This window comes from Dendrobates tinctorius, unplaced genomic scaffold (assembly GCF_039654945.1).
Source record: "Dendrobates tinctorius isolate UK_male_01 unplaced genomic scaffold, ASM3965494v1 ptg000056l, whole genome shotgun sequence".
In the NCBI taxonomy this organism is placed as follows: domain Eukaryota; kingdom Metazoa; phylum Chordata; class Amphibia; order Anura; family Dendrobatidae; genus Dendrobates; species Dendrobates tinctorius.
The window spans coordinates 12,228,612-12,245,360 of record NW_027361724.1 but is presented as its reverse complement, the minus strand read 5'-3'; the positions used below and the strand labels follow the sequence as shown (position 1 = coordinate 12,245,360).

Genomic DNA, 16,749 nt, shown 5'->3' with positions numbered 1-16,749 from the left:
TGTCATTATTTCAATTAAAGGACTTTATTCATCATGTAACTATAGGATTAGTAATGGATAGGAGTCTTATAGAGACCTCTCCATTACTAATCTGTGGGCTTGATGTCACCAGACAATACAAAGGTGGCATCAACTGCACAATTACCCCACTTGCCACCACTACAGGGAAACTGGGAAGAGATGGGTAAAGTGCTACAATTGGCGTATCTTTGGATGCACCAGTTGTGTGGCGGCTGCAGGCTGCTATTTTTAGGCTGGTGAGGGTCAAAATCCATGGGCCTCACCAACCTGGGAATACAAGGCCGCAGATGTCTGCTTTATCCTTGGCTGGTTAACAAAAATAAGAGGACCACACGCTGTTTTTTTTTGGAGGGGTCCCACTATTTTTGCTAACCATCCAAGGTAAGCAGACCATTTAAATTAGTACACGTTTAGTAAGCTGCATTCCCGCACTTTATACACGTGATTAGGAAGATAATGTGGTTTTAAGGCATCTAATGAAAGTCTATGGGTAATTTACATAGCGGAGACTGAGCGTCTCCCCTACACAAATTGACACGCTGCAGTCTGGAAAGATGCGCCGCATGTGCGTCTCCGCAGGGAAGTTGGAGGCGTCCATGCACACATAGTGGGCATGGGATTTCTTTAAATCCCATCCACTAGGCTATAACAGCTGGCCGCTGTGGGTTTGACGATGCAGATGTATGCAGCGTCCAACCCGCAGTGTTTACTGACCGTGGGAACATACTCCAATATATCTGCAAACAGGAAATATTTTTTTTTCCCTTCCCAGAAGCCAACTTTCACTTAGCTTAATTTCAAGTGACAAAAACCGCATGCAATGAAAAAACTAATAAAATATGAATGCGGGAAAAGCGCAAAAACGCATGTAAAAAAATGCATCAAAAACGCTGTTGACCCACCAGTGACCTCAGTTGCAAATTTGGTGCAGACCTGCATCAAATCCTGAGCCTTTCCTGATTGTGTGCACATACCCTAGTACAGCTGTGTTTACTGACAAATCCGAGTGTTGCGAGATAAGGGAATAAGTTTCTCTTCCCTGAACTTTAAAGGGAATCAGTCACCAAGTTTTTGACTTAATTTGTTTCTACATTATGTTGTTCTCAGACTCAGAATCCAGCGATGTGTCACTGTGTGGCTTGCTGCAATTTTCACTAGAAGACTAAAGCCTGCTGCCATGAACCCCTGCATAATCCTACCCACAACACTGATTGGCAGCTTTCTGCTTATGCACAGCACAGAGAAAGCAGCCAGTGATATGGGCGGGGTTACACAGAGCTCAGCATTCAGAAAACCGATAGTTTTCTCTGCTGCAAATCTATCAAAGCTAGAGTCAGTTTAGTAAGTGACATTGCTGGAATCAGAGTCCCTGTCCCTATATCACATTTCTTTCACAAGGGGTAGCAGAAACCTGGTGACATTTAAGGTGGCCATACACATAAGGCTGGGGTCACACTTGCGAGTGCAGTGCGAGAAATTCGCAAGTCTCTCTCCTCAATACCTGGCACTGCTGCCGGCACTCGGGACAGAGTGTGCGGCTGCAAGTATTTCTATTGCAGCTGAATGCTCTGGTCTCGAGTGCCGGCAGGGTATTGAGGGTTTCTCGCATTGCAGTTGCAAGTGTGACCCCGGCCTAAGATGAACATTGGTCAAACCTGCCAATGAGATAGGATACCCCAAACAACAAAACATGTGAGAAAGGAGGCTTAGGTAAATTTACTTTCAAATCCACCAATCCTTTACTCTTGAAGATAAAATTGTGATCCGAGTGTCTGGTAGCGGCTTATTTCCTTTTCCCTATGAGAACACACCCACACTCAAAGAAAGTATGCTTGAATATAATGGTGGGGGACACTAATTGTGATGAACGAACATGTTCGGATAAAGTGTTATCCAAGCATGCTCAGATGCTAAATGAGTGACGCCGGCGTGCTCGAAAAATATGTTCCAGTTCCTGCGGCTGCATGTCTCACGGCTGTTAGCTTCAACACATGCAGGGATTGCCTATCGAACAGCCACAAGACATGCAGTCGCAGGGACTGGAACATAGTATTCAAGCACACTGAAGACACTCGGTTAGCACCCGAGCATGCTCAGATAACACCTTATCCCAGCACGTTCGCTCATCACATGACAGTAACCATCTAAAGCATACACCTACATTTTCTAGTGTAAGGAGGCAAGAAGGTGTGGGTGTCAGCACTGACAAGTGATCAACTACTGTAGATCTTAAAAAAAAAAAAAAAACCTGAATACAAGAGGGAACCAGGTCAGCAGGTTTGTTCATTCCAAGCAAGGTAGCATAAAATGCGGATAGAATGATTTTAGTGTTGCATCTGTTACTGGGATTCTTGTAGTTTTGATAAAGGCACCGCTTTGTATTGCAGCAGTTTGTCTTCTCCTTTATGAGCTCCAATTATCGCCTACTGCCCCACTGCATAGGCAGCAAGCAATCACTGGCAAGGACGGGAACAGCTGCAGCTCATTGCTACAGGACTATATAGCAGATCCTCATCGTTAAGACTAGAAGAACTGCAGCAGAAAAAAAAAAAAAAAAATAATAGTTTAGCAAATCAAAAAGAAAAAGTAAGCAGGGACCCAACACTGGAATTGGGGTATCTGCCCCTACCTTGAGCCCTCACAGATGGGCTATCAAAGCTGATGACAGAATCCCTTTAAACAAAGTCCACTTGAGCACCATAAAGGGGATCAAAATGGAGAAACTGTATAGGAGAACCAATGAATCTGCTGCTGCTCCAGGGGGACTACCACAAAAGTGTGGGTGGAAGGTTATTTTGATATATTATGAAATTTCCCCTAAGAAATTTTCTACAGATCTTTGAAAACCCTTCTGGTTGTAGGAGGCCAGTCTCTAAGTGGCGTGCTAGCTTCCAAACTTTATGGGGCGACATCAAGATCTTGCTGTGATTTCTCGACGATAATTTTGGGGAAGTCAACTGTACCATATGAATTTACCATTCCTACGGGGCTCCACATCAGGCACACGAAATCGATGGTCAGAGGGGTGGTTTATTCTGAAGTCACCAATACACAACCTATACCAGATATCGGCAGGTTGGGCCAACAGACTAATGTGTATGAGGGTCTCCCGACTCCTCTCCCCTGATAAATGACGTGTGACGGGAGGGATCAAGCAGGTTCGATCTCAGACTGCTGACTTGTGCTTTCGGCGAGATAAGAAGCTGACTGAGGAATGGCAATGGCTCTCAGAGAACAATGGAGTGCTGGGCCGAGTGAGCACTCCTATGTATGGAGGAATCGGGAGAGATGGCCATCGAAAAAGTGATGGTTATTATTGGATATGGGGCCCTTAATGGTAAAATCAATTGAAAATTCAAATGCCAAAAAAGGTAATGGCTTCTTTAGAGCAGTGATGTATATTCGCTTTTCCTTGCCCTTTAAACATTTTTTTTTCCTTGCCACACTGCGTAGGCGGCGTTCTAGGTCAGTCACTGTTTGCTTACTTTTCTTACGCAAGCATATAATCAGGGTGATCCTATCTAGGTACAGTAAGAAATCCATCCTCATCTACTTTATTGTACCACAGCAGGTAGCCCGGTCTTCCTTATGTACATGTCCATGATTAAAACCCCCGGCAGCTGGAAATGAAATGCGAGTCTACATTTCCCCAGAAACCAGCATCATGAAAAAAAAGTTTTAAAGGCAATCGCGCCAAGTTGTTCTTCTTGCAGATCACTTTATTACAGGCCTATAAAACACGGATGATACAACACATCACGATTCATCATGAGCAGACCGATGGTAAACCCAGAAAATCTGCTGAACAGCACATTTCTTATTTCCAAGCTGCGTTTGCTCCATGTTAGGCTGCAGTCTCATGACCTGAACTCAGGCTCACAGAGTGACTGCGATCTAAACTCCCTATGTCACTGGGGTGTGGAAGCAAGCCCGAGAAACCAAAGGAAACCCATGGAAACAAGGGGACAACATTCAAACTCCTTGCGGATGTACTTGAGAGGAGGGTATCAACCCAGGATCCCAGTGTTGAAACAGTGCTAACCACTGAGCCATCGCGGTACCCACTGTGCAAATTTAGCATCATCAATTCTGGGGCTTCTATAAACACTTTTCGGTTCTTTTATAGAATTCTGAAGGTGCCATAAATGTTAGAACTGTGGAGGCCCTACCACTGGGGGTGCTGTTCCTAATTTAGTCTTGTAGCCATCACCTGCCTCGTTCTAGTTACTCCCAATAAACTCAATGGCGACTGCGACACATGGAAGAACTGCTACCCTTCTCCCCAGACACTCAGAATAAGCTACGGATGTTAGGGTTAACAAGAAGAGCAACATGCACGGACACTTGTCTTGCTGGAGGTTCTTATTAGGCTATGTTTCTATGTTGGGAACTGAATAGCGCCCTCTCTGCTCAGTTTGAAGAAAGGCCTGAATTGCCTGTTTGTGTAATTCGAGGGCTGCTCTATGGACAGAAAAGCACCGGCCACAAGTGTGTGACATTTAACAAGAAGATAATAAGTCTGAAAACAGAAGCTAAAATTTACCAAGATTATGAAACCAGCTCCCTTGTTCTTTTTTAGGAAGGGCGGAGTAATGGCAAGTACAGATAAGACCCGAGACGGGAGGAAAAACAATGGCCGTAACTATGGGGGAGGAGGCCAAGTGGGTGGCAGCATGTGATAAGCAATTCATACCCACAACTCCGTCTGCCATCCACACAGACCATAAACTTTCTAACAAGTGGGATTTAAAAAAAAAAAAAAAAAAAAAAAAAAGTTTACTACCTGGGTGATAATCCTGCACAGATTTAGGGCATAATGCAGACATTACTGCTGCGGATATAGGAGGAGGTTTATGCTGCAGAACAGAGGACAGTAACCAGGAATAACGTGTATCTGCATCACTGGGAAAGCATCAGGACAGATCGCATGAACCGGTGATGTGCAAAGAGGTATAACCTTGTTCTATCACTTAAGGGAATCGGTCATGTAATCGGAGAACAGCATAAAGTAGAGACAAAGACCCTGATTCCAGCAATGTGTCACTTATGGAGCTGCTTAGTGCAGTTTTGATAAAAATCACTATTTAATCAAACAGGAGATCATTAGAGAACTACTTTGTCTGCTGCTAGTCAAGAATATTCATGAGCTCTGTATAACCCCCACCCCCTCCACTGATTGGCAGCTGTCTGCCCATGTACAATCAGTGATGTGGGCGGGGCTAGACAGAGATAACCATTAAAGAAAACCATGACTATCAAATTGACAGCAAGCAGCTCAGTGAGTGACACATTACTGGAATCAGGGGTGTCTGTCTCTACATTATACTGCCCTTAGATGAGGGTACCAAAAACCTGGTGACAAATTCCCCTTTAATTGCCGTTGATTTGGGCATATGATCATATACAGCCATTCAGCACGCTTTGGAATTTTGACGCTTCAATCTAACAGAGTGTACCCCAATAAAAGACACTCCTGTCACAGACACTATATTTTATATTAGCATTTATAAATTAAACCCAAGAGTGGAACAAATACAGAAAAACGAACAATGGACCCACTCCTGGTTTTGGCTTACAAATGTAAAGCGAAATACACTGTTGAATGAGTGGTATTCTTCCCCATCTGATATGGGGACAGCATAACGCCTCACACATTTGTGCCTCATTTGTGGTGACAGTTTTCACACATACCGGAGACAAATCACACACAGACCAATTCATTTGAATGGGTCTGCACACATGTCAGTGTGTTTCCAGGGACCATGTGTCCGTGCCCCCCCACACTCCGACATGTCCGTTTTTTACCATCAGCACAGACAGCAAAACGTTCCACACATGCGCAGACGGAGAACACACATTGATGTCCTCCGTGTGACACGCATCGGCGCTGGGGAAGAAGCGCTACAGTAAGCGCTGTTCCCCAATGCTGGGTGCTGAAGACTGCTCTCATCATTCTCCCCTACTCTGCCGGCGATCAGCACGAGCAGAGGAGAAAGATGAGCGTTATATTAAAGTCAGAACGACGACAGCAGGTGGGGGCTGAGGAATACCCCGATCATCCGCCCCTGCTGTCACTGTTATTAGCGGCAGCAGGTGTCAGATGATGGGGGTAAGCGTTCCAAGAGCCCCCACCTGCTGTCATTGTTCTGACTTTAATATAACTCATCATTCTCATTTGCTCACGCCAATCGCTGGCAGAGCAGGGGAGAATGATGCGTGGTCTTCAGCACCTGCCGCCGGGCACAGCGCTTACTGTAGCACTTCTTCCCCGGCAGAATGTGTGGTACTGATACGGCACACGGTTGCCACATGTGTGCCGCACGTATTGCACTGACATCTCCGGTACTGGAAACAAATGGACGTGTGAAACCGGCTTGACACTGTATATGCCACTGCTAAGATCTGTGGAAGTCCAGCACCTTATTCTTGATGATCCCAAGAATGAAGGTGGGCTGTAGCTCAGCATCACCTTTTCCCCCCTTTTCCAATGATGGCATCGGTAAGTGCATTTCCCTGCACAGCTGCAATGCAGGAGCGCTGCACCAATATTCAATATTGAGACTGGAGCGGCCCCCCCACTCTATATCCCTTCCCACCACTTCCTCCAAATAAATGTGATGGCATATCCCAGTGATTGGGGGGGGGGGGAACCCTTCATAGACCCCACAAATACTACAGTCTCTGAAGCTGCAACACATTACAAACCTATAGAAATGAACTGCTGCCTCTTTATTCTGTCCATACACTTCAGAAATTCATCTAGATCTACATCTAATAGGAATAACTCCAATTCAAGCATCCAGCCTAAAGCATGCAACTTAAGCTGGAGTCACACATAGCAACTTACCAGCAATCCCGACACCGATATCAACGTGTCAGGATCGCTGGTAAGTCGCTATGTGATCGCTGGTGAGCTGTCAAACAGACAGCTTCACCAGCGATTAGCACAGCGATGCCGAGCACGCGGCATCGCTGTGTTAGTTAGCGCTGATGCCATATTCATGTCAAAAATAGAATTAAAATAAAAAAATATTGTTATTCTCACCTTCCGACATCCCGCACAGCATTCCCGCCTCTCTCCACGCTCCGGTCCCAGTAATCCTTTGCGAGAATTACCGCGATGACGTCCGTTCTCACGGGATCGTGAAGTCTCGCAGTCATTCTTGCAAAGGATTACTGGGACCGGGAGCGTGGAGAGAGGCGGGAAGAATGCGCGGGACGCCGGAAGGTGAGAACAATATATTTTTTTTTATTATTTTACAGCTGATCGATGGTCTCCCGCCTGTCACACGCAGCGATGCGTGGTGACCAACGGGAGATCAGCGACGAAAAAAAAATGTCCAGAGGCTTCTTGCAGCGATCAGCGATACCGGCAGGGGGGCCGGTCGCTGTCACACACAGCGATCTCGCTGGTGAGATCGCAGTTGTGTCACAAAAGTTGTGACTCAGCAGCGATCTCGCTAGCGAGATTGCTATGTGTGACGGGGCCTTTAGAAGAGCGCGCTCCATCATTTATGACAGCAAGTAATCTTCCCCATCTGCAAGAAACCGGTGTCATCACCATTTTACCTTTGCCTCACTGGCTTGTCAGTTACCAATGTTAATCGTTAGCCATTACAATGAGATTATGCTGAGCGACACTAAAGTATCGATTACACATAAAATATTTATATATTTTACAGTCAACTGCATCAGGTGGACAAATACAATATTAGTATTGTTAAATTAAAGTTTGAGGGAATGAATATGCATGCATCCACAAAAAAAAAAAAAAAAAAAAAAAAAGCTCAAACTGCAGAGTTGAACCTTGCCTGAAATATAAAGTCTGAGCCACGTGCTGGGGATTTTAGTGTCTGCGCTAGATCTTGCTTTGATATGAATTTTTTTTTTTTTTTTTTTTTTTTAAATGCTGCTGAAAAGGGAGTGGGTCTACATGACAATTGTGTCATAGCGATATTTTAGGATTACAGATGCAGTTTCTTACTTAACTCTAATTGGGGCACAAATGCAGTAAAACATTTGTTCAATGGGAAAACCCCTTGGGGCCACTCCAATGTAGTGCAACTTTTTCCTCCAGCAACATTTAAAAGGGAATTACCAGGTTTTTGCCATATAACATTGGAGAAGCATAATGTAGCGGCAAAGACCAAGATTCCAGCGATGTATCACTTACTGGGCTGCTTGCTGTAGTTTTAATAGCTAAAGGACTAATAACCCTACTGCCACGCAAATCTTCTATAGTCATCATCTCGATATAATCCTGCCCCCACCACTGATTAGCTACTTTTTGCCTATGCACATCCCAGTGGTGGGGGCAGGATTATTCAGAGCACAGCATTTACAGAACTGCAGTGGAGAAAACCAGGATATCAAAATGGCAGGAGGCAGCTCCATAAATTACATAGCAGGAATCATGGTCTTTGCCCCTACATCATGGTACGCTCAGATAAAAGAAAAAAACCTAGTGACATATTGCCTTTAACTGCTCAAAGTGGCTGCAATTGCATGTAAACTCATACCATGCATTTGTAACAGGCTTCGATGGAGAACCTGTTTGGGGAGAGGAGGGCTATGAAACAACTGTGCTTACAATTGCAGTTTATCACCATTTCTGTACAAAAAAGGGTGAATTCTGCAAACACTTAAAAAAAATAATGGTTAAAGAAGCGCCTAAAAAATGCAGCAAGTATTAGAAAAATTGATTGCCATCAGGATATTTTAGTGCAAAACACCTACAGTAAAAAGCAGCGCAGAAACTTTTTCCAAACATGGGAATACGACCTTAATCCACGACCATGTAGAAATTGTATAATGTTTTCTCGTTCACTCTTGATGGCCGATTTAGATTACTTTCCAAAAATCCAACTAGTCACTGAACTTTCAAGGAGCTCACTTTCACCCCATTATGAATACTAAAGTATGCAAAGTGCAGTTATATGCTCTGACAAAGGAAAAAAAAATGTAAAAAAAAAACGACGTGTTCATACATACCTCTTCCAGCTCAAAAGAATCTTTATCTTGCTTCTTAAGATTGGCTATGGAAGGGATAGTCGCACTCAGCTCCCTATCTGGTGTCGATGTGGATGGATCTTTTTCGGGTAGGTAGTGTTCACAATCCTGATCAGTAGGCACACTCAGATCCTTATTAGTAGGGGAATCCACCATACAGACATCACATTTATTTAGGGTTGGTAAAGTTTGTTGTGCATTTGTGCTGGAATTTGCCAAAGGCTGTAAAACACCACTTTCTTTCGGAACGACAGATCCGTCAAGGCCATTGGAGTCGGTGACTAAACTCGGCGCCTCCTCTTTAACTGTGGCGAGAGCCGGAGAAGAAGTCTTTTTGAAAGTTTTCGGCACTTTCTGATCGTTTTTGCCGGATTCGTCGTCATTAAAGTTTAGAGGAGTCCCCTTGTCTTCCAGAGACGGAGAATTGCTCGTTTCCCCTAAGGATCGTGTCCCGCATAAATTAAGTTTGGATAGGGTCTCCATAAGACGAGCTGCGGTCTGGCTAGAAGACCTGGTAAGAGGTGATGGTTTGGCTTCGACAGTAGTAGAAGGAGAGGTTAACGATTTAGAGCTGCCAATTTGTTGGAGCGGAGTTCCAGAAACTTGAGAGTATAAAGAGGAAAAAGCATTTGCAACATCGGTAAGGACTTTAATTTGACGAAATCGACCTGGTGGGAGAGAAAGATCAATACAAATTAAATCTCACAATTAAAGGTTAAAAAAAAAAAAAAAAAAAAAAGTGCTCAGTTACATTCAAGCAAGTACCAGACAGCGTAATCCAAGAAGGGAAGCAACAATGAATGAGACCAGTTATAATTTAAAAACAATTTTGTCCAGTGTGGAAAGTTATTAAGCGTTCAAATCACTTATTTTAATTTATACGCACAAAAAAAAAAAAAAAAAAAACACAAGTAAATGAAGAGTTTATGAAAGCGGTGTTATTTTGTTACTTTACACAAGTTCTACAGATGAGCATAAAATGCTTGGGATAAATAAGGAAATGCTTTCTATTCAATTAACAAGAGCCTGAGCTTTGGCAGGGACTCCAGTAACATTCTACCCTAAGCAGCATGTGGCTGATGCCAAGAAGGCCTGGAATTTTAGGCTACAACAATGGACTATTCAATGGCTAGAGGCATCATTTGTGCGCACACAGCACTGCACTGAACCTCCCCACAGACTCCGGTAAGCTTACAGGTTCTTTTTTTCCCTTTTTCTTTTATTATAAACAGACTTTCAGAACAGTTTCGCGACACTTACTTGTTAAGGCATAGTTTGGATTCTCCAACTCCAACCGTTGCATTTGTGCATTTAAAAAAACTTTGATATCGATCCCATGGGCAAGAGAGGAATTGTTAAAAAACCTGGAGGGTATTTTGGAAGCAATGTCTGGCTCATCCCTTCCGAACCCAAGATTGTAAAGAATTTCTTCAGGATCTTCTTCATAGAGGTCTAGAAGCTCTGAAACACTAAGTATGGAAGAAAAACAGCAGTGACCATCGGCTTAATTTTATTTCATAAACCAAATCATACATATAAATATACAACTTTACAACCATCTTATCCGATAAATCTGCTCGCTTCTCTCCCTTGGTTGATCTTTCACACTGAAAACACAGGTAAAAAAATCTGCATTCAGCGAAGACAGATTTTCCCATTAGTGAGATAGTAGATGGCTGTTAGTGCTCATAAAATTGTATGGAGGTGAAAGACACCTTCTGCAGAGATTTCACAGGAAACGAGACATGACATTTTAAGAGGATTGTTTAGTTTACACAATCCCCCATCACATTCTTTATTAGGTAACACCAAGTATGGTAATTAGACAAGGGACCTCTGTTTTTGACCCCCGACATTTGGCTAGAGAGGAGAGTGATTGGAAAGAGCACTGCAAGGAAACTGAACGCTTTATACAAGTTGTGAGACTTGTCTAAAAGCATTAAAAAAGTAGAAGAAATTATAAAAAAATCTGCAACAAAAAGGCCAAAAGTTAGTTTACCAATCACCCTTTCTGAACATTTGACCCCTCCCTACTAGAAGACCACCTTTACACTGAATGCATTCTTCTGCACTAATTAGGATTTTACAAAATCCATACAATACAGATCCCAAAACCTATTAAAGTGCTTTGTGAAATCCTTTAATTCTCTAAAAAAGAAGAGCCACATAGATGATCTTCCACTACCAATACTTGCCACAGAACAGCAGGCAAGACCAAAGACTGCAGGCAGGTAGGCTGAAAAGGAAGAGCTTCTTAAAGTTCACACTAGTATGTTTTTTTTTTTCATGAGATTTAATCCGACACAAAGTTGCTTCCATACAATAATCTCTGGGTGAAGACGCGGATTAGCGTTACATGCAATCCAAGCAGAAAGTGTGGCGAGCAATGCCTACCTCGAGACGGTTGCGCTGCTTTTACCAGATCCGGTAGAGTTCATGCTTCTCCCTTTCTGGTGAAACTGGAGTCGTCGATCTTTTGCCAGCATGCCATTGCTTTAAAAAGCAGAAAGATGCGAGCGTGAATAATTGATAATGGTATCAGGGAAGAAGGATGGCGCATGGCGTCGAGGAATGCTACTTACAAGGTGGGCTCCATTGGCAAGAACCTTTGATGGAGATGATTAGCTAGAAACAATAAGGAGAGGTTAGTCATGCTTTAGTTACGATGGGGACGTACGACGCCAATCTTTGCTGGCAAGGATGCACATCTCAGAACACTTTCTGAGTGCCCAACCTGTCAGATCTGCAGGTACACGCCACTGGGAAAATTCTTTTACAGATTTTAAACAATTAGCAGCAGCCGCCTTATTCACAGGACGGGCTCATGTCTCCCATAGTCGGGTTTTTTGTTTCAGAAATAAATCCTGTAATTGATTTAACAAAAAGCGAATTCCTTTTACGGGATGATCCACCGCATACACGTCCTCCTCATCTTCTGCATCGCACGGCGGAGCACTCTCGTGCGTGCCCATACAAGCGCGCCTTCCAGCCGCACAGCATATGTAAATCGCTATATATGGAATTAGGCAAAGATAGACACTTATGCTTCGGGTGGTTTAAAGTAAGAACTTTACAACGCAATTGTCAGTACTGCGAATCTCCATTAAATTTATGGCCCAATTATGAGCTTCTCCTGCTCTTTCACAACATAACCATCAGTGTTGGGGAGTAGCGATGAGCTAACGTTCTCAGATGAAGTGTTATCTGAGCATGCTCGGGTGCTAACCGAGTGTCTTTAGGATGCTCGAAAAATAGGTTTGAGTCCCTGCGGCCTCATGTCTCGTGGCTGGTAGGCAATCCCGGGTATGTGTTGTGGCTGTCAAACAGCAGCGAGTGGGGATTCGAACATGATGAAGACACTCGGTTAGCACTCGAGCATGCTCAGATAACACCTTATCTGAGAAGGTTCGCTCATCAGCACTGGGGACCATCTAATTTTTAGATTACAGTTTTGGGGTAAAACAAATGACCATAGATTAGAGGACATTGAAGTTTTTTGTTTTTTCTCATTTCGGCCCATATCACAGGTCCGTTTTAGTTGCTGGCTATGTGTTTGCAAATAAAACCAGACATGTGAACAGCGCCATATACTACCTTCAGTCTGATTTGAGGACCAAAAAAAATGCTAATTCTAATGAATGGGACAGCGCTCCAAATGAACAACACATGGTTCCGTGTTACATTTGGTGCATGTCGGTTTAACCACAAATGTGAATAGGGTCTTAAGTTACCTATATGAATAGTGGCACGACAAAACCATACGCAGTTTTACTGTAGAATGCTGCAGTTTTGTGAGGCCTTACGTTGCATGCGCTTTTTGCTCTTAGGAGATGTGGCTTCAGGTCATGCGGTTCCCCTACAAAATACAGATCTGTATGCAACCTAGCGAAAGAGTGGTTGATGAAACTATAAACCGTTGAGTCCTCCAGAGCCATAAGTGAGCGCACATCCTTTGATTCCATACTCCCAGAAAGAGAACATAAAATGGGTTCAATAATGAGCCATCTTTGGGATAGGTCATCGATATTAAGTCGGTGAGGGCCTGACACCAGTCAACCCCAGCCAGACAGTAATACTGATGAAACATCACTAGTCTATAATTAAGATGTCCATTCCTCCCCTTTCAGGATCGGGAGAATTTGTGGATATCCTAAAGCGCTGCTGGTTATAGAAGACATCAGTTCACAATTAATAAACTTTCATTTTTTTTTTTTCTTTTATTCAGCACATTTCAAAGTGACAAGCACTTCAGGAAATAAACTACAGAAAAAGTGCTCATCCATTCGAAAAGCATTGAATAAAAAGAAAAAACTCAACTATTAATAATTATTTGTGAACCGATGTCTTCAATAACCGGAAGTGCAGAGGATACCAACAAATTCTCCGGACATGATGCTCATCGGTTTTTGGTAACCTGTGGAACCGCAACAGCCGAATCCTAAAACGTACAGCATCATTTGATAAAAATATTTTTATTGTATGGTGGATAGGACCCTATTTGCACTATATTCTCCCCACTTATGGTGTATCTCCCCTTTAACAGCTGAACAGTTTGCTCCCTTAATCGAAGTCTTCGAGTTGGTTTATGCCAGGTTTGCAATCAAGATGGCCGTATAAATCGGACAGAGATCTGAACGCAGTGTACGGACCGGCCGGTGGCTCTCCCAACCTGAGCGCGACTGCTGCATAGAAATACACGAGGCCGTCACGCTCGGGTTGTGAGCCGCCGGCAGGTCCGTGCTCTCCGATTTACACATCCATCTCACTGTGCCCTTGCTGTTTGTAGACCATTTTTTCCTATAAATTAAAGCAGGCTCAAGTAGTTCACAAAAGAGCAAGTAATACAGAAAGGTGCAAGTAGAAAAAAAAAAAAAAAAAAGAGCTACCAGTGATCAAATCACACTGGCCACCATCCGTAAACGATGACCATTTCACGACTCTGTTCCCAACATTTGTCCTTAGACCAGAAGTGCACACAAACTCCCACGTTTGACATGACGACCAGCGAAACTTTTAAATCTTTGTCGCACACCGGATCAGGGTAAATAGGCACCCGTGAGGTTGCTAGGAAGTGAACTCTGAACACAAAAGGAGAAAATTGACAGATCTGGTTCTTGTGCTAATACACAAACTAAACAACAACCATTACAACGGGCTAATTCTCTGAAGACTCTCTCCTCCTTGCTCCACGCCATATCGGAGCCTGCCACAACTTGCGGCCACAGATCATCCAGCTTTACCATTGGTGTTACATTTATTGCTGGAGAACTAAGCTGCGGACGTGTTAGTGCCGCACGTCTTTATATACTCCTATAATGCACCCGTGTAGGTTTACAAGGCGAGGCCACTTAAAAGCAAACTACGCATTAATAAGGCTATAGAATCAAGATGAAACGTGCATGCGATACCAAGGACGATAAAAACCTGGATTTTATTAGTAAAGCCCATAATAAACACACTTCTATAACAATATAATGTCATTTACCGTAAGTGATGCCCCCCCCTCTAGTATCATCCAACTCTCGAATGCTGAGCTCTGTATCTGGATTACAAGACTATATTATTTTGACAGTGAATACACCTGGCGTGTCCATACAGGAGGATTTTATAACGTGGAAGAGTAATTAAACCTATTACTTGACACCACGCTTCGTTTTATGTGCAATGCAGAACAATTACGCCCTGGAAGAAGATCTACAGAAATCCTCCTTTACTGAAAAGCTAATGACATGTCTGAAGGAGGCTTCCTACAAGTCACGTTGGGACTAAGGCTTTACGACCCTCACGGAGAAAAAGTAAATAAAAAAAAAAAATCATAAACTGGGAAATATTTATGTATGCAACTATAACAGCTGGTATATAAAATGGCATATTACGGTATGTCAAAGGGAAAAAAAAAAGTTTTTACAAAACCTTCTTATATCATTTGTCCAAATCCAACTTGTACAATAAAAAACCCTACACATGCAGAAATTCTACCAAATTACAGTCCTATAAGAAGAGGCCTTAAACAGCCGGCAGCCCCTCTTGTGTAAGATCCCACCTACGACCAGAGGTGCTATACTGACCTTCTGCTCCAAGGGACAAGTCATCTTCAAAACTGCTGCCATTTTTTAAAATCATTCCTAGGAACAAAAAATGTAAAATGACTGTTCAACCAGAAGTTCCACATGTTTTTCTTGCTACCATATCAGATGCCTGCAGCGTACTGAAGGTCAGTGTTCAGCTAAACTAAGCGCAGCTCAAACAAGGGGAAAAAAAAAAAAAAAAAAAAAAAAAAAGAAATGCTAATGCAACATGTTTCACTTCCGTATTGTAAAGCTAAAGTGAAGAATGATGAGACTGGAAAAAAAAAAAAAAAAAAAAAAAATCGAGTGCACTTCTAAGAATTACTCCTTGCTGCACTAAAGTTCTTTCCAAAACTTTTCCCCAAAGTTTATTCAGCTTTTTTTAAGTGAATGAAATTTTGTGCTGACACCGCATGAACTTTCAGCATATAAACTTATGAGGATTCGTCATCATTTGGCAAAGGTTTCATAGAATACTAGTCGAGACAATCCCCTCCTGCCGAGCCTCCTGTAATGATATATGGCTCTTACGCTCAGAGCTTCCCCTTCACCAGACAGAGCGGGGCTCTCATCCTGACAGGTGGGTGTTAGATGGGCACACTTGTTAATGTACTTTTTTCTGGCAGCCTCCTTTGGCAATGCCGATTACAGAAAGACTTCCTAAATCAGGTGATGTGAGGGGCACGGCATTTCCATGGTGCTGCATTAATAATAGGATTTTAACAGTGAAGCACCAATACCGGAAGATTAAATATGGCGTAAAATGATAACATTTAAACAGAAAAAAAAATTGACAATCTAAAATAACTAGTCACCAAACTTAATAAATAAAAGCAACTTTGTGACCATCTATATTTTGGACGCGAGATCCTAGACACCTGTGCTAGGGCAGCATGAGTCCGATGATATAATCCCACAATATGTTTGCATAAGACATAGAACAAAAGTTATTAATGGGCATGTGGGTAAATACAGCGAGCAATAAGCAGACGATCACTTACCCTTTGGAAAGCCTGGTGGGGCGCTCTGTTCATCTAGGGAAGCTCCCAGTGGCGTTCTGAAAACCACAAGATTACCCAACTTAGTGTGTCTCACAGCGCTGATAATTGTCTCACATCCTTCCTCTGTTACACAGTAAACATATGAGAGGGTGGGAGGCCGATCAGCTCACGGGAAGCATCTACCGACGCCATGAACACACAAGGACGCGCGGGAACGTGCACACTCTGTTACTAGATGAAATGCAAGGAATGACTTCACTCATGTGTTCATTTTTTTTATTTTTTTTAAACCTATAACAGGCATGTAAAGTAGTGATGAATGAATGTGCTGGGATAAGGTGTAATCAGAGTAGTCTTGTGCTAACCGAGTGACTTTGGCGTGCTCGAAAAATATGTTAAGAGTGAGGCTGCATGTCTCCTACAGCCGCGGGGACTCAAACATTCGAGCGCGCCGAAGTCACTCGGTTAGCACACTAAGGCTGGTTTCACATTTGCGCTTTTGTGCGCAGCGCATCGTGCGCACCCGTGCGCACCTATGTTTAACATGACGTGCGCATGGTCTTGCGCACACTTGCGTTTTCGTGCGCATGAGTTTTTTGTCTTTTGCGCCAGGCGCGCCAGACGCAACATGTTGGATTTTTTGGTGCGCC

At 43.2% G+C, this 16,749-nt stretch overlaps 1 protein-coding gene across 2 annotated transcripts in view; it reads right to left on the bottom strand.

The window, feature by feature from the left end:
• ITPRID2 (ITPR interacting domain containing 2) overlaps positions 1-16,749 on the bottom strand; it is a 102,789-nt gene that overhangs the window by 42,869 nt on the left and 43,171 nt on the right. For both annotated transcript variants that reach the window (XM_073577493.1, XM_073577494.1), the window contains exons 4-9: positions 16,100-16,155; positions 15,099-15,155; positions 11,613-11,655; positions 11,425-11,523; positions 10,291-10,499; positions 9,013-9,698 (exon numbers count right to left, since the gene is read on the bottom strand). In XM_073577493.1, the coding sequence (XP_073433594.1) occupies positions 9,013-9,698; positions 10,291-10,499; positions 11,425-11,523; positions 11,613-11,655; positions 15,099-15,155; positions 16,100-16,155 (1,150 nt within the window). The remainder of the gene's footprint in view (positions 1-9,012; positions 9,699-10,290; positions 10,500-11,424; positions 11,524-11,612; positions 11,656-15,098; positions 15,156-16,099; positions 16,156-16,749) is intronic.